General features: G+C 44.3%; 2 protein-coding genes across 8 annotated transcripts in view; one reads left to right on the top strand and one right to left on the bottom strand.

The window, feature by feature from the left end:
- Positions 1-16,892, bottom strand: part of TSHR (thyroid stimulating hormone receptor) — a 77,439-nt gene extending 60,547 nt beyond the window's left edge. Inside the window, exons 1-2 of the mRNA XM_083739120.1 lie at positions 16,740-16,892; positions 13,013-13,335 (exon numbers count right to left, since the gene is read on the bottom strand). Of these exons, the coding sequence (XP_083595246.1) occupies positions 13,013-13,188 (176 nt within the window). The 5' untranslated portion in view covers positions 13,189-13,335; positions 16,740-16,892. The remainder of the gene's footprint in view (positions 1-13,012; positions 13,336-16,739) is intronic.
- A 3,818-nt stretch (positions 16,893-20,710) lies between these two features.
- CEP128 (centrosomal protein 128) overlaps positions 20,711-26,811 on the top strand; it is a 187,994-nt gene continuing 181,893 nt past the window's right edge. For 2 of the 7 annotated variants that reach the window (XM_083732095.1, XM_083732096.1), the window contains exons 1-2: positions 20,758-20,964; positions 26,565-26,711. In XM_083732095.1, the coding sequence (XP_083588221.1) occupies positions 26,571-26,711 (141 nt within the window). In that variant the 5' untranslated portion in view covers positions 20,758-20,964; positions 26,565-26,570. Of the gene's footprint in view, positions 20,965-23,865; positions 24,005-26,564; positions 26,712-26,811 lie in introns of those variants that run through there. The other 5 variants (XM_083732094.1, XR_014562471.1, XM_083732097.1 and 2 more) reach the window with 5 other exon arrangements.

Consider the following 26,811-nt stretch of genomic DNA (forward strand, 5'->3'; position numbering starts at 1 on the left):
ACTTGAATCCCTTGGTTTGGGTCCTACTCTCCAGAGCAGGAGAAAACAAGCTTCTAGAACAGGAGAAAACAAATATTGGTTTCAATACATTTTGGAAAGATTACTGAAGCTGTTTGAATATCCCCCTCACACGTTCCCCATTGTGGGAGGAAGGAGGGCAGGAATGGCATATGCAGATCTACCAATTTTGGTTTCTCCGTATTCCTCATTTTTCCTGCCTGTTTTACATTCAGTTCTCCACATTTCCACATCTGTTTGCAAATGTGGTATTATTATTATTGTTATTGGTGTATGGTCCAATTATTCCATTTGAAGCTCTCAAGTTCTCATGCCTCAGCCTCATTATACCATCGGTACTGTCCTTGACATCCACATTTGAAATCACCCGTTGTAGTATGTGAGAGTTCCTCACATAGTAAATACTGCAGTCACAGATAAAATACTTGTCCATCCCATGTAAAGAGATACAGTGGGACACTGGTGGCAGTAACTGTTTGATGTGCTCTATTAGTCAAGGCCTCTGATCATGCAAGGGCAAAAAGGATCCCCCATTGTTGGTTTCTCTCCAACTGGTGCAAGAGGACTCAAATAAGCATAGGAGATTCCCCATTGGGAATTTTCGTGAGGGTTATATTGCAGGTCAAAGCGTGTGTCAGTGGAGCACGCATAAACTCACCCCGCCCCATTATGCCCCTGCCCCACCCCCTCTCTTCCTTCTTCCGGATCCAAAAGGACCTGTGTGTTGGCGGTACTGCATCAGTTGGAACACGCCTAAAATGGTCACTGCCTGTATTCTATCTTTATCCAGCTGACACATCAATAATAGAATTGTGTTTGTGTTTGGGGTGAGTTTATATTTTAATTTTTATTTGGTTCTCTTTTTTCTTTTACCTTATTTCTTACATGTTATTGAATTATGTTTCTGATTAATTAAGGAAAAAGTTTTTTTTTAAAAAAATAAAAATATATTAGAATTTTACTGTTGTACATTTCCCACCTTTCCTCAAATGAGCTCTGGGTGAAATATGTGGTCCTTACATTTTATTCTCACAGCAACCCTTTGAGATAGGCAAAGCTAGGAGATCGTTCCTAACCCAGGTTTACCCAATGAGCTTCATGGGCGAGTGGACATTTGAACCCAGGCCTACCATGTCCTGGTCCAATGCTCTTAACCACTGCACCTCACTGCCTCCCTATTGCTAGACACCCAAGGCTTATAAGGATTCAACGTGACTCTTCTCCCACACCTGAGTTACTTGTAGAGGGGCTCACAAAACATCCCAGAGTAATCCTGCTATTTAGTTGTAAACGTTTTTCCCAGTATGTGTAGGCGAAGCTCTGGGCATTTATGATGATGATGATGATTAATTTCAGAAGGGGGCAAAAAAGCCTTATAAAGGCTAAGAAAAGCAAAAAAATAATTAGGATCATAACTAGATGGATTTTGAGGCCACCTATGCAGTCAGCCATACAAGAGAGCACATGGCTGAGATCCAACCGTAGCTGAAAACAGTGCTTTCAAAAGTCATCCTGACCCAGTTTAAATGAAGCTCTGTGTAATTTTATGTAAGATAAGCTAAACCTAAGCTCTGTTTTCAGATGTTGAAGAAGGTATTTCTACTTCATTTGCCTCTAATTCCTCATTCAATGACTGGCTGCCAAAGAGCTTTGTGGTAGCATCACTAGCGCAGATATTCATAACTACTCGGAAGTACCAATTCCAACAAATGAGACCCTTTCTGATTGCATATCGGTACTTCACAGCTGCACCCCAACCTGTTTGTTTCCTGTTTGTTGCAATGGAAGCTGTAATTGCTTTAACTTTAACAAAATGAAACCCTTGATCCTGTCTGAGGACAAGGTATAAACAAGTGTACCAATTAAAATCTCAACAGAGATAAAATCAGTTTGCAAACTATTCAGCTATATCATCAGCTGGACTGAAAGGACATAGGATTTACAGAAAAGTACATAATAGAGATTAATGCTCTTACTGGCCTTAAAAAACCAAACACAAATTCACCCATTACCATGGCTACACAATGGGTACCACTTGGCAAGTAGATGGAGCTAATGGTTGTGTTATGAAGAAGTGGCACTGAGATACACTGCAAAGGGGACAAAATTTATGGTCCAAACGAATATTTGGGTGGGTACAGGTTCAAACATCTATTCCTAAACTCCAAAATGACTTGTCATGCGGAATCATTTAACAACTGTGAGATTAAACGACAGCTACCACCTATGTTGGCACTTACGATAGCAAGATAAAATGACAAACAATTTCAAACTATGTTAAGTCCCTCTTTATTTTGAAAAAAACATCGTTTTATCTAACATAAGTCAACATGGTCGGATATTTACGTAGCACAGCCAAATCACTTCTCAGCATCAAATGCTAGGTGTTAAAAGTCCATGAAACAGCAGCTCAGGTTAATTCAGAATTCCAACAGGAGAAAAGCAGTTATGACGTCCTGACATTAAAGAAACTTCAAGTGCCCCATGTTGGAGGCCCCTGCCTAGACACCTAATAGGTAGCAGTGAATTTAAGTTAAAGTGGACTTTCACAGTATGCTTAACTTGTTTATGTGTAAGTAAAGCACATATCACCAAATTGTGGTGAGCCTCTGGTGATCTCATTCCAAAGAAAGCAGAACCCATGCCCTTGGAGTTCTCATTGCTTACATAATTTGGGAAGAGTTTAATGCAAAGGCATAAGATATTTGCTAAGGCTCACACAAACATTGTGAAGCACAATGTGCAACATTAGGTTTGCAACTGGCCATTTTCAGCAGTAATACAAACACTATGTAAATCCAGTAGAGCAGCATATTCAGCATAAACTAGTACTAAGTGAAACATAACAGCAGATCCACTTAAACAAGATTCAAATAAGTAACAAAAGAATTTCATATACTTAGAGCTGATGGTGATAATCAGTATAATGGCTAGATAATTTTGGTCTGCCACCTCGATTCAAAATGGCAGCTGGCAACCAAACGTTGACAAAGACTGTCACCTCCACCTCATGAATCCTTGTGCACAGTTTGGCAATGATATCTCAAGAAGGGGCCGAACCTATTCCAAAAAATCAGACAAAAGTCACCACAAAGTGACATTTCAGTTCACCATCGGGATTCAAAAGGGTGCCTGGCATTCAAACACTGACAACGACCACTGCCCCTACCTTGGAAGCCCTTGTACTGAGTTTGGCAATGATATCTTGAAAGGCAGCCAAAGCCACAGAGAGCAGATGGACAGACCAACCACTTTCCAAAATACATAATATAAATAATAAATTTATTTTTGCATCTCCATCCCTGCTGCACTTATGGGTAATTTGTCATCATTTTCATGATGCATCACTCAAAAATACATTGGGAGTGGAAGGCTAATCTGGAATGATTATAAAAAACTGTAGACAAACTCTTCAACCCTTTCTGGGGCAATTATAAGCAACTTGAAAAAGAAACTAATTAGTGCTGGAGTTTACGGCGGTAAAGTACATCTCCCTCCATTCCTAAGCTTTATTGTTGCTTAAAAAACTGCTTCACAGGCCCTGGAGTCTGAGCAGACACAATAAGCAGAACTTGAATGGTCAGCTGTTTAAAATGTTTTAGAAAAGATTCATTATGGTAGAATTGAAAGACCACGGCAAAAAAAAGCTAAAATAAAAAAAGCTAAGTATATAATGTAAAAGCACGATCCTGTTTCTAGTCCTGTTCATCAACATCTTCATACACTTGCTTTCAGAAAACACAAAGCTGTGTTCCAAACTTAAAAGTAACAGAACATAAATATACTTTTTAGTAACCATCAGCTCTTAGGTCACTACACAGCCCAATGCAGGGAATCAATCATATTACCAATTTTAAGGTCATCATTATCAGAAACTTAAAAAAAGCACTTACCTCTTTGGAAAAAGTTAATAATTCCCTAGCGTAATGACAAACTATGGCTAGTTATTTCAAACAAAAACTGAAGCAAACCTCAGGCTCACATGTTCCTCCCTCCCTTTCTTCCTAGTCTTCCAAGGGGGGGGAGAGATTTATTTAATTTATAAATTGTCTTCCACTTGAGTCTTACGAACATACCATTAAAAATCTAAAACAAATTTTTGAAAGAGCGCCAAAGTCCAACTAAATGTAAGTTGAAAAACAGCACAAAGAGCTAAGGGAGAGACCTTTGCATCTTGCAAAGAAAGATGTACAGTGATACCTCGGGTTACAAACGCTTCAGGTTACAAACACTTTGGATTACAAACTCTGCTAACCTCAGGTTAGTAGTACCTCAGGTTGAGAACTTTGCCCCAGGATACGAACAGAAATCGTGCGCCGGGGGCGCAGAGGCAGCCCCCATTAGCGAAAGCATGCCTCAGGTTAAGAACGGTTTCGGGTTAAGAACAGACCTCCGGAACAAATTAAGTTCGTAACCCGAGGTACCATTGTATTCAGAAATATGTATTCAAAAGAAAAATGTATTCAGTTGTTTCTGGAATGTAGAAATAACAGGTGCCTGTCATGTATCAAGACTAAAAAGTAACAGCTTTCCACAAAGCAGCCACTCTGAAAGCTTTGCTCCTAGTTACTCTGAGATTAAGAACATTACATTCATTGTGTGCAACAAGCCACAATTCCCATTTTGTTTGAATATGAGAAACTGTTTTATTTTATTTGCAAAACAGGATATAAAATCAGGGTCTAGTTTGTACAAGCTGCAGTTTCTGGTATTCAGACAAGATGACAAACTGTGCTTTGTAGCAAACCATGAATGTAAGCTTCTAACTCCCCTCCCACTGTGTGAAAAGAAAGGGAAGGAGGGAGCATGTGAGCCTGAGGCTGCCTGCAGGTCTTTCATGTAAATCATGGTTTCTCATTACATCTGAACTGGGTCTCTGTTTAGCGTACTGCAAAATTGCCTTAGTTTCTTGTGGCAACTTAAAGTAGGGGTCCCTAAGTGTTTTTTGAGAGTGCTGTGAGCAGCATCACAAAATGGCTGCCTTGATGGCATGCATGTTGACAAAATGGCTGCTGTGATGGGAGCGACCAGTCACAAAACACCCACATAGCAGAAGGTGAACTGGTGAGACCGGGATTCAAGTACCATGCCTAGGAATATGAGGAAGGAGTGTGGTTGTGGCATCTGAATATAGACTGTATTTTTAATCAAGGCTTATATTGGCTTATATTTTGATCGATTCCTAAATTCACCAATGTTTCATGCCAGGCAGAGAAAAGGCCTTGACAATTCCTCCTTGGCAATTCCTCCTAGACAAGGGGCCCCTTTGATTTATAGCAGAAGACAATTCTTAAAGTCGTAAACAGGGAATTACAGGTCAAGAGTAAGGTTACATAGACCCAACATAATTAAGAGTTGGTAAATAGTAAAATAAAACCGTTAAATTTGAGCCACAGGACAGAAGGTCAAGAGCAAAGGAAGAGACTTTTTCCTTCACTTTTTATTTTGAGGCTGTAAACTGTTCCTTCCTTTTACTTTGAGGAGATTTATCCTTCTAAAAAGCTATATATGTTATGTATGAAATATGCTGGCTTAAATGTAATTATGCAAAGGATTTAAGGAATGCTAGATTCTTATTTCATATGGTTGTAAGAGTTGTATTTATCCTGAAATTAAGTCAGCCACCAGCCTAGCCCCCCTGCTAGACAGAAGACGCCATCCAAGCACTCTTGATATATATGGTTGACAGGCATTTGTTTAGAAACTTTCAAATGAAGGAAATCTTTCAATATTGATGTGAAATTCAAGATCCTTGACATCTGTTGAACATAAAAATGTAAGATTAAACATTTGTTTTAGAAGGCAATAAGGGCAAGGAGGGCAAGAGGTGAGCTGGTAATTAAGATTCCATGTAAGATATATTATTACTTATTTGTCATTTATATATAGCTCTTTGTCTCCCTTATAAGGGCAAGGAAGTGGGTGTATCTTTTGTGGGTGTATCTTTTGTGATTGGTTCTACCAAACAGCCAATAGGAATTTCAACCAGGCTGATTGGACAGAGGCAGCCACAGGAGGAGCAAAGGGGGCTGGATTAAGGGAATATAAGTGCTGGCCAGGATGGCAAGAGGCCAGGCCAGAGCTTGGTAACCATATACCACTGAGCCTCTCATTTATTTGTCTGACAAATAAATTATTATTTTAATTTCTCTATTGCTGCGTTGAATATTTCATTCCAGCTAAGCGTTAACCACAAGCAGGGTGCTACATTTTATGGTGCCGTGACTCGGATAAGTGGTCTGCTGGAACGCAGCCCCTTCGCCCTATTGGACAGGGTACAAGAGAGAGGATCTTTAAACTGCTTCCCAGCGCGCACTGGTAACTTTTTCCAGGGGGAACGCAGAAGTCTCGTCTGTTTGGTACCCTGCTCATTGGCGGCGACGGACCGGGGAAAACAGGGAACCAACCAAGGGTAAGTGCAAAAAGGGATTTTTGGCCCTCCAATTAATTGGGAGGAAGAGAAGTCTTGATCAAACTTCTGCGTCTCAGTAAAGGGGAACTGAGTACGCTAGGTGGTTGGGTACATCAGATGGTGATCTGGTGTAGGAAAAAGGGAAGATTGGGAGGTAGAGTGTGGTTGAAGTATCTAGCGCATTGCATGTGTGAGAAAGTACAATGTGTAGCTGACCTAAGTGTGGAGTGAGTACTACTTCGTTTCCCAGTAAGGTGTGTGTGTGAGTGACTGAGAGGATACTTCACAGGGCCATACAATGGGAGTTGGGGGTTCAAAGGGGGGAAATACACCTCTTGAATGTATGTTGAATAATTTTAAGAAAGCCTTCTCGGGGGCATATGGAGTCAAAATGACGCCAGAGCGCTTGAGAACGTTATGTGAATTAGAATGGCCGAAACACAATACTGGATGGCCATCTCAGGGAACCTTTGATATAAATTTAGTAAACAAACTTTGGACTGATATCGCCAAAGAAACTGGAGGGTGCCCAGAACAATTTTCATATATAGACTCCTGGCTGAGCACATTAAATAAAAATCCTCCATGGATAAGAGAATTATTACAGAAGTTACAGGGAGACCTTAATCGATCAGCAAGCAATACAGCCAGGCGTATAAAGCTGCTAAAAGAACGCCTTGGGACAAATACCATCCCTTATGATTTGAGGCCCCTAGAGCAGAGTGAAGACAAAGGTTACGTAGTAGCCCCTCTCAGAAGAGTATTTGATGCACTTGAGGAGCCTGTGCTGGTTAAAGGGCAACCTGGACCACGGCCACCTTGAACTTCGAAAAACCTCAGGCTATGATGGACTTGGTGACCTCAATAGTAAATACTCATAGTCCTACTTGGACAGATTGTCGCCAGCTCCTGAATACTCTTTTCACCACTGAGGAAAGGAGAGACATAATTGAAAAGGCACAGATATATTTGCGTGAGCAGGCCAGAGTGGGAAATATTTTTAATACTGACCGTCATCTCCAAGATAACTTTCCTTGGAAGATCCTAATTGGGATCCAAACAATGCAATTCACCTGGCCAGACTTACCACCTACCGCCAGACGCTTGTGCAAGGCATCTGCAGGGCATGCCAGAAGCCCACTAATATGTCTAAAGCAGGGGTGTCAAACTCAAATTCATCGGGGGCCGCATCAACAGTTTGGTCACCCTCAAAGGGCCGGTTGTATCTGTAGGACTATGTGTCCACTCTTTATTTGTATGGTGCATGTATGGGGATATATTTATACTACTGCTGGCATTATATCACTCCGTTTCTCCTCTCTTCTACAATGGGAATAACCATGGCCTACCTCCTAGGATTGTTGTGAGATCACATTAAGTGTGTGCAGTCGGGTACTGCTGCTGCAAGGCTGAAAACAAGAAACCAGCTCCCTAAAATACAAGCTGGCAATAGCCCATTATGTGGGTCAGAGGCGGCTCTGGTGCAAGTTCAGCTTTTCTGCGGAGCTCAGAGAGGCATTTGCCACCCTAACCCACCACGCTCCGTTGGCCCCAGTGTCTGTTGCGTGTGCCCCGGGGGGGGGGGATTATCGCCACGAGGCTTCCGGCAGGTGCTTCACCCAGGAGGGAGAGGGCCCAGCCTGCCTCCATCTCTTACGGCCCTGCACCCCAGGGACCAGGCCGGGCTGTGCCAAGCCTGCAAAGGAAAAGCACAGGCTGCTTTAATATCCCCATGTGCTTGCTGACAACCTCCCACTCCACAGCACCAACAACCGGCCCTTAAGGTGGCACGGGCCAGCAGCAGCAGCAGGTGACACAACTTCGGCTGCCATCTCTCCAGCAGAGCAAGGCGCCGACGCCGACGCTGCTCGGCTTCCTCCGGCCAAGCTTCCCCTGGTGCGCGGGTTATGTTTTCGTGCTCTCTTTATTTATTTTTTTTGCAGCAGCGACCTTGCTCAGCCAGCACCCGTTGCACGTGGGTTGCTTGGAGGGGGGCACGCACAGAGCGACCCGAGCGGCTTTCCGAGCCAACCCTCCTCAAGCCCACCTTAACAAGGGCCTAGGCTTGCTAACTTTGCAGCTAGACCTCGGTGTTTGTACGCACTGCAGAAAATGTGCAGGACTTTAAAGGTGCAGGGACCGCCCCGCATCCAGCCTGCCTTTCTGGGAGGAGAGGGAGAAACCCGAAAGGGCACCGCGCGGCTGGGTTGGGTTGCAAATCAAGCGTGTGAAAGGGTTGCCTTTTGCAGAGCCGGACAGGCGCGGAAGGAGCGTTCCTGCCTTTGTCATTGATAAAAGGGCTTGCGGGGGAAGCAGGGGCGGCCCTAACAGACACCAGGAATTGCTGGCTACACGGGCCTTGTGCTTGACACCCGTGGTCTAAAGTCTCAGGAGGGTAGATGTGTTACCCATAACACTGTTTCGTGTTCGGTGCGCACCCACAAAAAGACTTAAGTTGTCACCTTTTGAGCTCCTGTATGGGAGGCCGCCCTCCTTTGTTCAGGATATTCCAACTGACCTCAAACAAATAGGAGACCATGTGACACAGGGACAAGTGCAATCTCTCCCGTGTTTTTGTCTCTCTCCCGTGTTTGTTTGTTTGTTTTTTTATCTTAACAGGTGGGCCCTCAAGCACACGCCGTGCAGCATTGCCAAGCCGATTCATCAGCTCCAGGCTGGCATAGCGTATGGGTGAAAGAGTGGAAACGTGATCCACTTGCACCAAAGTGGCGTGGACCTTACACCGTCTTGCTCTCTACTCCAACAGCGGTGAAGGTAGCTGAGGTGACCCCCTGGATTCATCACTCTCGTTTGAAGAAGTCCAAAGGCAGTTGGATGTGCAAAGGTGACCCCTCTAATCCTTTAAAACTGACTCTCTCCAAAAACCCCTGTATCTAGCCCTACCGGGAACGGACTAGGTCACGGGCAACATTTGACGACCGGCCTGCTGCAGCCACAACCTGGAAGCTGGCTGACCTGCGCACGCCTGAAGCTTGAGGAGCGTCTGAACCAGCGACTGTGAACGGGAAGATTCTCTTATACAATTGATTGACTGCCCCCTTGTGGAACAATTATAAGTGATATTACTCATTGGGGATCCTCGGGATATATGTTTTGGTCTTGGTGGTTCCCCATTTCTGTCACTGGGGGAATTGTATTGGGGCTAATAATTATTTGCTATCACAATAAGGTAATCTTTTGTGGAAGGAATGCATATACTAGACATCAACATGATTTTATTATTAATCCTGATCCCTTGGGAAGGGGAAGGGTCCTTGAATCTGACCAAATTGGCTAAATATGGATTCAGCCATGACCACAATATGTGGGTAGGTTTAGCTGAAATGGTAGCCAATGTTGCAAATAGGACCAATTGCCTTGTTTGCTCTCTTGGGCCAGATGATTCAGAGGGAGGTATGCCCTTATTACCGATACCATTAGATGCCATTGGTATGGTAAGCGAAATGCCACACCAAACAGAAATACAGAATTTCCCCGGATGGAACTCAACTAAACCATTACGAGTTATACCTGTACAAGGGGAATTCTGTGCACATAAATCATCAGATGCAGCTGATTCTCCCATGATAGGCTCTTCTCATTGTCACTATACTTGGGATTATATTAAGAATAGTCATACCTGGGCACACGGTACTACCTATCGAACTCGGAATACCTTGCCCTGTGCACCTTCATTTATTCACGCATGGAAAGTGGTGTGGAACATAACTGTGACAGAAAAAGGCAATCTAACATACTGCACTGTGAACTCTCTACCTCTTTTGGTATTTCGCCTTCTGTACTCCACGTACCAAAAACCTCAGACCCGATGGTTGTGGTGGATATGTGGAGAATGGGCATACAAAAAGCTCCCTTCCAAATGGAGTGGGACTTGTTTCTTGGGTTGGGTATTACCACCAATGTGGATTATGCCCACTAGTTCGGCCAGGCGAACACGAAGGAATGCTGATATTTCTCATATAGCAGGAGGAAGTACCCAAAGTTGGAGCGGTACTGATGATTGGCCGCCAGAGCGCATTATAGCCTATTATGATCCTGCCTCCTGGAATCCTGGTGAGCTCATACAAGGGGCACGGGATCCTATTTATAATCTAAACAGAATAATTCGATTGCAAGCAGTAGTGGAACTTGTAACCAATGCAACGGCCCAGAGTTTGAGACTTATTGCACAACAGTTGGATGAAAGTAGAGCCGCCATTTTGCAGCTGAAAATGGGAATGGATTATGTACTTGCCAGGCAGGGAGGCCTATGTGGAGTCTTGAACTTGACAGGGAATGCCTGTTGCTTTAACATTTCAGATAATGGTGAGGCAATCCGTGTGTTGGCCACAAAGATGGAGAATATAGCACATGTCCCAGTACAAACATGGGAAGGATGGGATATGGGATGGCTCACCAATTGGTTACCTAATGTCACAGGACTCAAAGGGATACTATTGTCTTGCTTGTTTTTCTTGACAGTAGTGGTAATGGTTTTATGTATGATGCCATGTATCATTTCATGTTTTAGAAGTACAATTAACAAGATGGTTTCAAATGAAACTTTACCTCATATCATGGCCCTATACAGAGCCTTACCTCAGGAATATGATGAAAATCAAGCTATCAAGGACGCTTGGTAGGCAAGGTCCTTGAGCTTGAAAGGGGGGAATGTGGCATCTGAATATAGACTGTATTTTTAATCAAGGCTTATATTGGCTTATATTTTGATCGATTCCTAAATTCACCAATGTTTCATGCCAGGCAGAGAAAAGGCCTTGACAATTCCTCCTTGGCAATTCCTCCTAGACAAGGGGCCCCTTTGATTTATAGCAGAAGACAATTCTTAAAGTCGTAAACAGGGAATTACAGGTCAAGAGTAAGGTTACATAGACCCAACATAATTAAGAGTTGGTAAATAGTAAAATAAAACCGTTAAATTTGAGCCACAGGACAGAAGGTCAAGAGCAAAGGAAGAGACTTTTTCCTTCACTTTTTATTTTGAGGCTGTAAACTGTTCCTTCCTTTTACTTTGAGGAGATTTATCCTTCTAAAAAGCTATATATGTTATGTATGAAATATGCTGGCTTAAATGTAATTATGCAAAGGATTTAAGGAATGCTAGATTCTTATTTCATATGGTTGTAAGAGTTGTATTTATCCTGAAATTAAGTCAGCCACCAGCCTAGCCCCCCTGCTAGACAGAAGACGCCATCCAAGCACTCTTGATATATATGGTTGACAGGCATTTGTTTAGAAACTTTCAAATGAAGGAAATCTTTCAATATTGATGTGAAATTCAAGATCCTTGACATCTGTTGAACATAAAAATGTAAGATTAAACATTTGTTTTAGAAGGCAATAAGGGCAAGGAGGGCAAGAGGTGAGCTGGTAATTAAGATTCCATGTAAGATATATTATTACTTATTTGTCATTTATATATAGCTCTTTGTCTCCCTTATAAGGGCAAGGAAGTGGGTGTATCTTTTGTGGGTGTATCTTTTGTGATTGGTTCTACCAAACAGCCAATAGGAATTTCAACCAGGCTGATTGGACAGAGGCAGCCACAGGAGGAGCAAAGGGGGCTGGATTAAGGGAATATAAGTGCTGGCCAGGATGGCAAGAGGCCAGGCCAGAGCTTGGTAACCATATACCACTGAGCCTCTCATTTATTTGTCTGACAAATAAATTATTATTTTAATTTCTCTATTGCTGCGTTGAATATTTCATTCCAGCTAAGCGTTAACCACAAGCAGGGTGCTACATGGTCTGAGCCCCAAAACACAAAACCACTCCTTTGAATGCCCAGCCTTCTGCTCTAGCACCAATTTCATAAAATACCATTCCCCTACCACCCCCATCCCCCCATTTTGTGCTTTGTCAGGCCAACCTTGAATAAAATGTCTTAGTGCTCTTGCTCATTGGTTATTGACAAGCAAAATCCAGCAGACATCATTTTCGTAAACCCCACATTTGTTGTGATAATGGGGTTTAAGGACTGTAGGACGCATTCAGGGAAGGGATGGTGGGCTTGACTCTTCAGCTCTTCTGCACTGTGGCAAACACCCTCTTTCCATCTCAAAACATTCATTCCCAGCCAGACTCACTTCTAGGTTTAGATCTTAAGTGTTAGCGTGGCTGAGAAGACTTTTAAGGTGACTTACGGAGGGATTTGCACAGGATAATAGACAATTCCCTTCCACTCAGCAATTATCTCCAACACAGAGGCCACCACCCATACCCTACATTAGCATTGCACAGTAAATATGGCATGGGTCCCACATAACAAATTGTTCTGCTCCCCCAAAGCCACCAGATCAGGACCACGACATGATGGAAGAGAGCTTGACCCTTTCCTCCGTGCTGTTTTGCTGCACTCCACAGACCCACCCACCCATTCAAAAAAGCTGCTGCTTCACACCTGCTATTAGGTGAGACTCAATGAATGGGTCCTGTCAGTGGAATCCCTGCATGAGAAATTCTACATGTGCAATGCGATTTCCCTTTCCTCCTCCCCCTGTGCCCCTGAAATAGACTGGGGGTTGGGGTGGGAGAAACATATATTAAGTCCCATATACTCACAAAGTCTTGGTGCCCGGTGGGAGGTTGGGGATGAAATATATCTCTCTGCAGGTGACTTTGAAGCGGTCCCAATCCGAGCAGTCACAGAGGGACGAAGGGCACATTTCTGTACCTCTACTTATCAGTCCTGTTTCCAGCAAGAGCAGGAGCTGAAGGAACTCTGGTACCCACAGCATCTTCCTGAGCCTATTGTGGAAACGACTTCATTGCCCTGTGCAGCTCTTCTCCACAGAGAGAGAAGACACGACCACAGTTCCTTTCCTTGGGAACAGAATAGAGGGAATCTGCTGTTTCTTCAGAAAACCACGTTCACCTGATGCTCCCTAAAAGGAAATAGGGTGTAATAAGCAAAAGCATAGAAAGATGTTATAGGCAGGAGACAAATCCCTTTCAACTCCCTCCATGCCAAATCTAGCAGGTACTATCCCATCCTTTCCCACCCTCCCATCTCAATCGGTGATCTATTTTCTTTTTTTTCTTTTTTACTGCTATGTGGTCCCCAAGCGCAGGAAAAAGTTTTCTTCTCAAACAGAAAGTTTGTCTGCAACAAGAAGTGGTACAGCCAGGGCTGGACTTTTGTGGCTGAAGTCCAGCGTCCCACACATAGCCTGTCCCCCTGAAATGAGCACTCGGACAGCAGCAGATGGGGGTGGGGGCGGTGGCATAGCAAACAGGTCCAGTGTCAATACCAGTACAGAGATGGGTGCACTCTGGGGCCCAGCAGGAATGACATTACCCCAACACCCCAATATAGATGTTCATTTCATTATTTTTACTTTCAAAACAGATTATCCTTTTCTACAACAAAATCTGCCCTGCTCCCTAGTCAACGTATGTACCATCAAGGCTGCAGAAGCAAGCATCGTTTATTCCTGTGGGTGCAATGGTACGATAATGTAAAATGCAGAATTGCACGTGCTCAGAGTATTATTATTTTTCAGGACTGGTAAACCTTTTTGGTTTTGGTTCTAACACACAACAGGTAAAGATAAAGGGACCCCTGACCATTAGGTCCAGTTGTGACCGACTCTGGGTTTGCGGCGCTCATCTTGCTTTATTGGCCGAGGTGTACAGCTTCTGGTGTACAGCTTCTGGGTCATGTGGCCAGCATGACTAAGATGCTTCTAGTGAAGCAGAGCAGCATACGGAAATGCCTTTTACCTTCCTGCTGGAGCGGTACCTATTTATTTACTTGCACTTTGACGTGCTTTCGAACTGCTAGGTTGGCAGGAGCAGGGACCGAGCAATGGAGCTCACCCCGTTGCGGGGATTTGAACCGCTGACCTTCTGATCAGCAAGTCCTAGGCTCTGTGGTTTAACCCACAGCGTCACCCACGTCCCTAACACACAACAGAAACAGCTGTAAACTGGAGATAAATTTTAGCTATGTGTGCTTCACGTATGGTCATCTAAAGGGAAGAGGCATTATTTCTTTTTAAGTCCAATGTCTAAACTTACCTAGCTGAACCATAGGCATGGGTGTAGCCGGGGGGGGGGGGGAGAGCGGGGGGACAGCTGCTCCCCCTAGATCAAGTAGAACAATAGAAATACTTAGCTAACTGACCAGTCATGATGACGCACATGACCATTGGTAAAGGGAAGTTAACTGACCCAGAGAAATCGGCAGACAAAATGCTCTTGTACAGAATTTGCTTCTTTAAACTTTATTACACAGGATATTCTCTCCTCACTTTTCCACCCACAGGCAGATCCCTCTCCCTTCCCCGAACCTGATCTTTATAACAATCTCAAGTCTGCCCCATACATCACTCACTCCATACCCTCTCACTGTAAGTTCCATCTTTCAATATTCTTTCACTTCTTTGCACAACTTTCTTTTCACAGAAGGGATTTACTTTGTACAAAATAAACAAGAGGCATTTGAGAATTCTAGTATTGTGTTGTCTCAGAAAAAAGAAGTGTTAGTTCTATCATAGATTATATTATTGTGCTAGCTATATAAAGTATGCCTCGCTGTGGGCATTATATATGATCAAGCAGATAAGAACTAGCTAAAAGAGCAAATGACCCATGAATTAAATTACTTGCTTTGGATGCAGAAAGGAGATTGTTCAAATTAAGTAAAATGCAAAAATTTACTATCAGATAGTTCTGAGAATCTAGGACAAACTAGATTAATTTTAAATTCACCCAAGTTGGCTAAATAGCTTATTATTTGCAAGAAAATCTGTGAAATTTTCAACATTTAAAAAGATGACGAGGGATCTGATCATTCTTCCATTCTTGAGATATGGAAGAATACAAAATGAGATGTTGGACAGAGATCTAAGCTGGTTTGAATGTTCTCAAGTGAGGATATGGTTAGCAAACAATAGATTAAGAGGTGGAAGATTAGTTGTTAATGTAACAAGACACAAACTTTCCAAAATATATAGACTGATAAAACTAAAATATGGACCAAAACAAGTATATGCACATGACTTTGAGACTTAGATATTCCAGTACTTTTGAAATAATGCGTATTTCTAGAAAAAAGGTCACTAATCTTGTTTATACAAATATGAGAGAAATTTATTTTAGACATTGGTGATACAATGGTGTATGCTTCTCAAGAAACTAAGTAAATGAGTAACAAGTATATTCCAAGCTGTTGAAAAAGTAAATCTCAAGTGGGTAGACATATTTATTTGTGGTGGATCTATCAGAGGCAAATAATGTTGCCAATATATTTGGAAAAGAGTGGAACAATGTCATTTGAGATTATTCTTCATCAACAAATATTAAGAATAGAAGTCCTCAACATGTGGAAATTACTGACCTTCACTTATTGCTTATATGGCTATTGTAGCTTGGATATAATACACTAAGAGTTAGAAATAGGAAAAAAACACCTCAAATGATGAGTAACTTCCCAAACCTTGGAACCATATGGTGATGTAAAAGTTAATGCCGATCTCATGAAAGGGAGAAAAAGGCTGAACATGCTTAGTCACATGTAGTATTTTTTCCCTAGTATCGCAGTAGGGAACTGAAAACAGATTTTTATAAACAAACGTTCTTGGTGTGTTATAAAACATATAGTGCAACCCTATGCATGTTTACTCAGAAGTAAGTGCCTCTATGTTCAATGGGATTTACTCCCATCCATGTGTGCATAGGATAGTAGACAGTGAGTTATTTATGCAGATTTAGTTTAAGTGAATCACAATTTTAAATAACAAGTAAGTTTGACAGGAGTCCCATAACACAGGGCACAGCGGCAGTTATTCTCCCAAAGACTGACTTCCCCAGACAGTAAACCCTCCATCGTCTGCCTTCTCAAAAGTTGACATCACTACAGAAAACTCCCAACGGTGTGTTTTGTTTGTATGTTTTGGCAAGGCGTCTCAGGGCACCTTTAACATCGGCATGACCAACAGAAATTCAACAGGTGGAGCTTTTCCTGCCATGGAGATGTAGTCATCTTTTCTGCGGAATCCTCGCTTGCTAAATTCATCTTTTGCACTCAGTAAGTAACCCCCCTCCGTTTGAATCGTCTCCTATCAGATTCACCTCCCATAGATATGAAGGAACCCCTCCCTTAAATCTTCACCTGTTGAATTCATCTTGCGTAAATTATCTCCCCGTTGTATCTTCACGTGTGTGTGTGTGTGTGTGTGTGACGTATGTGTAAATTTCCCTGTTGGGAGAACCGTCACTTGTCTGAATTCCCCTCCGGCAGTTTTTTTTTGGGGGGGGCGGAATCTCCGCTGTTGAATCTCTCTACCTGTTGAATGTCCCATATTGGCCACGCTGCTGCGAAAGGCGTCCCGGAGCCTTGCCGCGGACGTGCCATGCAATCCCCGGCGCTGCCTCCTGCGGATCTAACAGCAGGCTGCTCCCCTAAGAAGCAACCCGCGGCTGTTCCCACGAGCGCCCCGGGAACCCCCTTCCTTCCCGGGCGCCTAAGTAGCCCCAACAGAGGGATCGCGCTCCGCCTCACCGGGACTCCAAACCTCGCGCGGACCACGGGCTCCGGCGTCCTCTCCTCCCGTCTGGGCACCGGGCGGCAAGATGCTCAGGAGATCCTTCCCAAGCCCCATCCCATCCCGGCCCCGCCAGCCACTCAAGTGCGGGACCTTTGCAAGAAGTCCGCGACTCCGCGCCGAATCAGAGCACCCCACGCTCCCGAGTTCCGACGGCTTCAGGGCCTGCCCTCCGTTGCCATCTCGCGGCGGCTGCCGGGACTACGCGAAGCAGAAAGCCCCTCTGAAAAGAAATGCAGGGGGGAGCTCTCCTTTAGCAGCGTATAAGCTAAACAAGCTATACTGTATAGCTTAAGGTCCCACTCTCTTGCCCCTCCCCAAAAAAATTAAAAGAAAAAAAATATGGGTGCACATTTCCAAAATGTAAGATAAAAAAACAAATAAAATAAAACCTACATACAGCAACAGTGGCAAAAGGCTTTAGATACCTATTGGGTCCATAAATTACCATATAGCATTTATTCAACACAAAAAACAGCGACAATTTGTTGTTTACAAAGGACAGCTGGACATATAGAGGGCTCCATCACCTTCAGGAGCTTAAGGCCTCATCAAACTTAAATCAGGCCCTGCCTCCAACTGTCCCTATTTTCCAGGGACAGTTCTAGATGTACAGAAGTCGTCCCAGTTTCTGATTGGATTCTGGAATGTCCCGCTTTTCCTTAGGGCGTCCCCATTTTCACCAGAGAAATATTGAAAGGTATTCTTATCCTTATTTATTGAATTTCTATACTGCCCTATACCTGGGGGTCTCAGGGCGGTTCACAGAATAAAATCAAGGTATGGATCAATGTAAAAAAAATGGATCATCTTAAAAAGCAGAGACATCACCTTGCCAACAAAGCTCCGTATAGTTAAAGCTATGGTTTTCCCAGTAGTGATGTATGGAAGTGAGAGCTGGACCATAAAGAAGGCTGATTGCCGAAGAATTGATGCTTTTGAATTATGGTGCTGGAGGAGACTCTTGAGAGTCCCATGGTCTGCAAGAAGATCAAACCTATCCATTCTGAAGGAAATCAGCCCTGAGTGCTCACTGGAAGGACAGATCCTGAAGCTGAGACTCCAATACTTTGGCCACCTCATGAGAAGAAAAGACTCCTGGAAAAGACCCTGATGTTGGGAAAGATTGAGGGCACAAGGAGAAGGGCGAGATGGTTGGACAGTGTTCTCGAAGCTACCAACATGAGTTTGACCAAACTGCGGGAGGCAATGGAAGACAAGAGTGCTTGGCGTGCTCTGATCCATGGGGTCATGAAGAGTTGGACACGACTAAACGACTAAACAACAACAACGGATCAACATATGGAGTTATGTGACCCCCTAGCCAAAGAGATAAGCAACTCCACAACCTTTAGAAGACATCTGAAGGGATGTATAGTGAAGTGTTTTAATGTTTAATGTTTTATTTTGTTTTTACATGTGTTGGAAGCCACCCAGAGTGGCTGGGGAAACCCAGTTAGATGGGCAGGGTATAAATAATAAAACTGTTGTTGTTGTTGAATAGGATGTCACTAATTTCATTGGAGAAATGTTGGCAGCGCCACTAACCCGCCTAGAAGGGTTTTTTTTTTTAATGATTGATCAGAGAGTACTGGTAGTTTATATCTGGCCTTTCCACATGCCAGAGTACTCATGGTGGCCAAAAATATTCAAATAACAATAAATAGGACTGACTTATCCATTAGGCAAGCTGAAGCCACTGCCTCAGGTGGCGGAAGTCCCCAAGACAGCACTCCTGAGGGCCTTCCCGCCACTGCTGCTAGCATTGATGCCGATTGGTAGGGGCGGCAAAGCAGGTCATGGGGGCGGCAAGGCACAATTGCAATTTCCTGCAGGCAGTTCCACTCAAGGGAAGGCTTCCACAGTTTTGGCCATGCATCTTGCTCTTCCCATTCAACCTCTTCAACTTTCAATGAACCTACATGAAGGATAAAGTAATTATCAAGGGAGCAGATGGTTAAGACCTTTAAGTGTCTTTCAGCCCTAACAATACAGTGCATCCTCCTTCCAGCTCATCTTTGCTCTTTTTAGAAACAAAATCCATCAGAGAGAAGTGAGGCCTGGCAACAAATCTTGCAATGTGGAGATTTCTTGTCCAGTGCCTCTTCTGGGACACTCCCAATATGTTTTCCCTACCACCTGGTTTGCTGACTCCCTGTGCTGATGTCTCTCTGTTGTGAACCAGTTGGGCATAGAGCATGGGTATGGGGGCCGGATCCGGCCCAAACGCCTTCTAAATCCGGCCCGTGGGCAGTCTGGGAATCAGCATGTTTTTACATGAGTAGAATGTGTCCTTTTATTTAAAATGCACCTCTGGGTTATTTGTGGGTCATAGGAATTTGTTCACCCCCCCAATATAGTCCGGCCCCCCATAAGGTCTGAGGGACAGTGGACCGGCCCCCTGCTGAAAAAGTTTGCTAACCCCTGGCATAGGGGTTAGAGTGTGAGAACTAGGACCCAGGAGACCAGAGTTCAAATCCTCACTTGGTCATGAAGCTCACTGGGCAACTTTGGGCCAGTCATTGCCTCTCAGCCTGACCTCCTTCACAGGATCGTTGTGAGGATTAAATGAGGAGGCGGAGAACTGTGTATGCTATGTTGAGTTCCTTGGAGGAAAGGTGGGATACAATAAATAAAATACATGAAAGGTGCACCTGGATGTAGAGAAAATTCTTTGGCAGAGGCATTCATGCAATTGATGTCTGAAAATAATTGGGCCTTTTTGGCGCTATTATTATTATAGTGCATATACAGTATGCCAAAATGGCCTCTAAGTGGTTTGCACAACTATAAAATCAGTCCATAATTAAAATATACAACAACATTAGAATGTCTTTAACTGAAATCCGCAATAAAACATTTTTAAAGCATAACCGTTAAAACACAGTTAAAACAGTAACATCACAAGTCATTCAAAGGAATGCTTGCTGAAACAGATGTGTCTTCAGGAGCAGATGGAATGCCAACTTCACAAGAGGCCACTTTCACTACACAGCAATGAATTTGTGTTGTTATAATGTTGCTGCACTACAGTCTTTATATTGTTGTGAGTTTGGGGGAGAGAGATTAGGTTATAAGATTCCCGAGTCCCTTCTAATTCCTGGATGCAGCAAGGGTTAAAATCTAATGGTGGATCCCATTGTTGAATTAGCCAGGCAAGAGCTATAATGCATGGGTGGCTAGTATAAGAAAGGAAGTTGCTTTGTGCCAGAGGGTAAATGGGTGGGCCTTTGAGAAAGTCAAAGGCCAGGGCAAATGTGTGGTGGGGCTAGAAGCAGGCAGAGTAGGCTAAGAGTGAGAGCCATTCTAGATTTTTGCTTGAACCCAAAGTTGTGGCAATGGGAGAAGAAAGCCCTTCTGGGTATTGGTGCTGTGAGCTCCTCCATCATAGGCTCAGGTCGTGTATATGTGCCAATAAACCATATATCCTAAAGACACCACAGTCTCTGCTGTCCCCTCATTCCACGAAACCAACACCCCTGGAATATTGCACTGCTCCAGAGCTTGGGGTGGCGAGCAACAATAAAATGCTTGCTCGGAATTTGAGCGCCTGCTCCTTTAAGAAGTGGGCGCGGCTTGCCCTCGTACCGCCGGCGCCGGCGCGCGGCTACGCTGGTTTCCCTGGTCGCGGGCGTGGAGCGCTTGCGGGCCGTTCCCAGGAGAAGCTCCGGCGCGGGGCATCATGGGAAGCGTAGTCCCTTCTTTCCTCCACGGCCGAGGCGGCAGGCGGCGCTGTGAACTACGACCCCCATGATGCCGAGCGCCGCGGGGGCCCTGGCGCCCTGAGAGGCCGCTCTTCGCCCGGTGGCAGGGCGGCTAGTTCAAGTTGCCATAGCGGCGGGGTGGGTGGAGGAGCCGGCCGGGTGCCGGGCGGTTGGAGCTGGAGGCGTCCGAGAGCCATGCCTCGGCCCTGAGACGGGACGCAGGGCGGGAAGGCTGATCCCAGGACCGAAGAACGGGAGCCCGGTGAGAGAGATCGGTCTGGGCGGGTGTGGGGTGCTGGGAACCCGGGGGTGGGATCTCCGTGGACCGATGGGGGGTGGGATCCAGTGCCTGGCTGCCCATGGTGGCAGTGGGGTGCAGGTCTGGGGGTCGCTGAAAAGTTCCAGGGGGCCTCGCCTGTTAACGACTATTGTGGCACTTTCGAAAAGTGCATGAAAAATAAGCATTGCCTGCCATTTGAGGTGGCTCAAAAGTCAACTGAAGGTGACAGCTGCGGTTAAGTTTCTAGTCCTCTGTGTCTTCCAAGCGCGGCAAGATCCTATTCTGGGCAAAAAGGGAAAAAAAGATCCCTTTTCTTAGGGCAGCTGTCTACCAGCTGCATCTGGTGCACAGGCTGAGACCCTCCCTCCCCGCAGACTGTCTCGCCAGAGTGGTGCATGCTCTGGTTATCCCCACTTGGACTACTGCAATGTGCTCTTCGTGGGGCTGCCTTTGAAGGTGACCCAGAAACTACAACTAATCCAGAATGCGGCAGCTAGACTGGTGACTGGGAGTGGCCCCCGAGACCATATAACACCAGTTCTGAAAGAGCTACAATGGCTCCCAGTGCGTTTCCGAGCACAATTTAAAGTGTTGGTGCTGACCTTTAAAGCCCTAAATGGCCTCGATCCTGTATACCTGAAGAAGCGTCTCCACCCCCATCGTTCAGCCTGGACCCTGAAGTCCAGCTCTGAGGGGCTGCTGGGGGTTCCCTCACTTCAAGAAGTGAGATTATAGGGAACCAGGCAGAGGGCCTTCTCGGTGGTGGCACCCGCCCTGAGGAATGCCCTCCCATCAGACGTCCAGGAAATAAACAAGTATCTGACTTTTAGAAGACATCTGAAGGCAACCCTGTTTAGGGAAGGTTTTAGTGTTTGATTTTGTCACATTTTTAATATTATGTTGGGAGCCACCCAGAGGATCTGGGGGAATCCCAGCCAGATGGGTGGGGTATAAATAATAAATCATTGTTATTATTATATTATTAGTCATTGCAGCACAGCAGTGTGGTGCTGTTTTAACATTTTTTGCTTCTTTTGGCATGAAGTCTGTTTTCTCCCTCACTCCTTGACATAGCCTTGACCCATAGGCCTGATGGAATGTGGGAACAGGCCGATCCTAACTAAGTACTTTAGGGGGGCGGCGCTGACCAGTCATCTAGTTCAGTATTTTCTGCTCTGTGGTGGCTCTCTGGGCTTTCATTTTCTCCCAGCCCTGTTCAGAGATGTCAGGAATTGAACCTGGGACCTTCTGTGTGCAAAGCGGATGCCCTACTACCACTTTCACCTACTAGTAAGCCCAGTTAAGGTCTGTTTCCAGGGAGGGCTGCAATTCTGTGTGCTCATAGTTAGGAATATGCCCAACTGAAGGCAGTGGGACTTGCAGCTTCGTGCTGTGCATCTGAGATTTAGCAACTTGAGATGACAATGGCCAATTATTTTTCTCTGGCTTCTGTTTCAAGGAGGCATAGGGATTGGGAAATAGGTATTTCAAACCTGAAGAGCAATTTAAGCGGTTTGTACAATGCACTTTCATTCAAATACACACACACACACTCACTCAGCTGGTGTGAAATGTACTTTTGCAATATGATGTTGGGGTGATGCTGGGGTGGGATTGTGTAGTAGCTCTCTGTGGTGGTTGCTGTGCTTCCCTGTCACCTGTCTGTAGCACATCCTCTCCCCATATGGAAGTCTGTAATGTTTGTGAGGAACAGGTCTCTGCCCTTACAAGAAAGTTAAAACATGAAGTGTGTAGCTAATTGCCCTTGAATTGGGGCAAGCTTTACAGCTATGGTAAGAAGGGAAAACCCTATATTTCACATGAAGTAGAATAAAATAGGGACGCAGGTGGCGCTGTGGGTAAAAGCCTCAGTGCCTAGGGCTTGCCGATCGAAAGGTCGGCGGTTCGAATCCCTGCGGCGGGGTGCGCTCCCGTCGTTCAGTCCCAGCGCCTGCCAACCTAGCAGTTCGAAAGCACCCCTGGGTGCAAGTAGATAAATAGGGACCGCTTACTAGCGGGAAGGTAAACAGCGTTTCCTTGTGCGGCTCTGGCTCTGGCTCTGGCCAGAGCAGCGATGTCACGCTGGCCACGTGACCCGGAAGTGTCTCCGGACAGCGCTGGCCCCTGGCCTCTTGAGTGAGATGGGCGCACCAACCCCAGAGTCTGGCAAGACTGGCCCTTACGGGCAGGGGTACCTTTACCTTTACCTTTTTAGAATAAAATAAAGCTTGATCAACGAAATGGCAGATTTCTGATATTGGACAATCTTCCCTGTCTGTATGAAAGGCTAAGAATAGTATTCAAGTTGTTTCATCACATCCCTTTTCAGCGGTTCCTCTGTGGCTACATAGAAAGTTTCTATGTTGGGCTTAACATTTTGAGCTGCTTGTAATTTAATCACAACGTAGTGCAATATGGACTACAAACGGGTTGCCATGTTGTGGTGTTGTCAAAAACTCTGATCTCTTTTTCCTTTCTCCCTATTTTTTCAATGGTTCTGTTCTGTTCAACTACATTGACTTAATTCAGAGTGGGTTAAGCAAAAGCTAAAATGTCACAGTTGTCACCAAGATCTCTTTTTGACTCAGCTTCCTTTTCCTGTTAATTTCAGGGTAGAGAAGTTGTGGCTTGTTCAACTGTTTCATCACTGTTCCTCAGGCAACAGGCTAAAAAATATGTGCCGTGTTTCTGATATAAGCCCTGCTTTCTTTATTCTGATATGTATGTAGCTCAGTATAGCTTGATCAGGGCAGATACTGTGTCTGCAGAATTGTGGAGCTCCTTGGAAGCTTTACCAGAGGTCCCTCAGTGAGAAGTTCAGTAATGGTATTCCCAAAACTATAGCTTTCCTGCTTCAGTACTGATCTTCCCCTGAATTTACAAGTGTGAGGATGGTTGGGTGTGTTTTAGATGTTCATGTGACACCTTAAGATTGAAACAGCTAACCAAGGAAGCAACAGCATGTGAGCAGAGCATGCCCACAGTTCTAAGGTCTTCAGCTGATCTAAGAGCCTGATCTAAGGTGGGTCACAACAGCAGTACTAACACTATACAAATATATGTTTAACATTAAGAAAAAGGTTTCCAAGTGCATGGTTGTACTAAAGATGGGTTCTGGAATTCAAAGGGTTCGGTGTGCAGAGGTTCTGTGATCGATTTTCATAGCTATGTCAATGTGAAAAGTGTTTCTTAATGAGATAAGTTAGAAAACGGCTGATCAGAGCAACCAGTGTTCTTTTGCCTGGGAGGAACTTGTTCCTGTTTTTATGATGCTGTTTTAGTTTTTTATTATACTGGTTTTTTAATGTTAGTTTTGTATACCACTCAGGGATTTGAAAAAATATTAAGCAACCTAGAAATTCTTTTAAATAATTACTGCATATGTGTGCGTGTTTGGGGAATGAGGCAAGCACTGTTTTAAAAAAGACTTTCCCCCAAACTGTTCAAAACACTGTTTTTCTTAAAACAAGAGGAGCAGTAAAAGAAAACTTTAAAGTGGTTGGGTTTTTACCACCACAAGTGTGTGTTTTAAGTACAACTAATGTAGAAGACTCCTAACTCCTTGCGTACAATTTCTATCGCTGTGTTGTTTTATCACTTTTTAGCAGATCTCTGAAAGATGTTGCCTTAGGTCATTCATCTTTCAAAGATCTGCTAACTAAAATTAACTTGTGAGCTTTTGAGGACTTTTGGAAATAGTCTATGCTAAGAATTCTAAGGATCCATGGATCTATTAGGATGCAAGAGTTGCTTTTTGCAAAAATTAAGCCATAAAAATGGTTTCCACTTAGTAACTTACTGAGGTATGTATAAGATTCATATAAATACATAGTAGAAAATTGACTTAATTTTGGGATGAATGTATCCTATTCAGCCAACTACTTTGTCCTTCTTCTCTTTTCAGTGCTGCCCTTGGCAGTGACTATTAAACGAGCCTTTCTTTTCGCTCTGTAAGAAAGTGGATTCTCTTTAGAACTGAGCTTTTGCTGTTGGGATTGCTGTACTAAAAATAGCAGTTTATAGAAGCTTGAATATATGGCACAGCTGCAAGGTTGGTTGCACCAGTGAGAAAATACTCGGGACTGACTGTGCGTCTGGCTGCACCATAATAATGTCACAGTACATGATCTTAAGGATGTGGCACAGACTGGTTACATGTCAGGGCAATGGTTTTAAGTTCATCATTCATGCCAGGACAGTTGTTTAAGTTCTGAATTTGGCAAAGCTAAAATCAAAGAAGAAGAAGCAGAAAACTGTCCCGGAGGAAAGTCTGGAAGCCGTAAGTGAGAGCTTTCCTCCTTTGCCATAAAAAATACACAATTGATAGAGATGAATCCTACATGCTACCAGAGATTTTCAGGAACAGAGCAAAGCAATCTGATCGAGTTCATATCATGACAGATCAGAAGCAGAAAATAGGATAGTACCAGAGTTCCCAACACAAATGTGTAGGGATTGATTGTTCTCTTGCTATCACCCATATGGTTACATCATTTTTATAGGGATCTACACACCTGCAGGGTGAGATAAGGAGGTGAAGGTGCTCCTTCAGATGCTCCTACCTTCAGGGCTTTGGAGAATGGTAACTGGGAAGAGACGCAGGTGGTGCTGTGGGTTAAAGCCTCAGCGCCTAGGACTTGCCGATCGAAAGGTCGGCGGTTCGAATCCCTGCGGCGGGGTGCGCTCCCGCTGCTCGGTCCCAGCGCCTGCCAACCTAGCAGTTCGAAAGCACCTCCGGGTGCAAGTAGATAAATAGGGACCGCTTACCAGCGGGAAGGTAAACGGCGTTTCCGTGTGCGGCTCTGGCTTGCCAGATGCAGCTTTGTCACGCTGGCCACGTGACCCGGAAGTGTCTCCGGACAGCGCTGGCCCCTGGCCTCTTGAGTGAGATGGGCGCACAACCCCAGAGTCTGTCAAGACTGGCCCGTACGGGCAGGGGTACCTTTACCTTTACCTTTAACTGGGAAGAGATCCTTATTAGTGATGGCACAATGTCTATGGAATCTTCTTCCCAGAAAGCGTAAGGGAGGTGCCAGGGTGAAACATTTTTATCCAAAAGGGTTTTAGTGAATACTGTACAGGGTAGATGTTGACTGCTTATTTACTGTTCTGTAAAAAGTATTCCCTTTTTACAGATGCTTATTGGTTGGGTGGATTTCATTGTCTTATGCTGTCAATTGCTTTGAAAATTGTGAAAGTAGAAAAGTGGCATGTAAACTTAAAACATAGGAACAAAGATATTGTAGGGGCCTCAGTGTGTGTGTATTATGTTTGATAGAAGGTCATACCTTGCTCCTTCTCAACTCTTTTCTTGGGTTAAAGTTTACTGTTTACTTTGTTCATTAGAATTTATTGGGAGCCAATGGAAGTCAAGCCATCCCCAATCTGCTTATCCTCATCTAGGCTTTTGTGTTTTTTTTGGTATAATGCCAGAGTATGATATTTTGGGACATTTCATATGCCTGTTATTTGTTCAGTCCTCCATACTCTACAAATGGTTCTACTGTTTTATTTCTTACTAGGTTCTGAAAAGTACCTAATAAGTAATTGAAATAAATTCCTTTGTTGCTTTGTTTCTGAAGATACCAATGGCCGATTCATCCAGCGAATCTGACAACTTCCATCGTAGAATTGGGAGGCGTGGTCCTATAAGGGCAACCAGAGTCCGAAATCATGGTGGTGCTGAAGATGTTACAGAGAAGATCCATACTTTAGCAAGCACATTACAGGTTGCTAACAGCACTACATTTTTCAAAGCATGTTTTTATGTTTCTTGTGCAAAGAAAAGAAAGGGCTTCAGGTCCATCCACTGTGTCACATGTCTTGCGG

This window comes from Podarcis gaigeae, assembly GCF_964106915.1.
Source record: "Podarcis gaigeae genome assembly, chromosome: 1".
In the NCBI taxonomy this organism is placed as follows: domain Eukaryota; kingdom Metazoa; phylum Chordata; class Lepidosauria; order Squamata; family Lacertidae; genus Podarcis; species Podarcis gaigeae.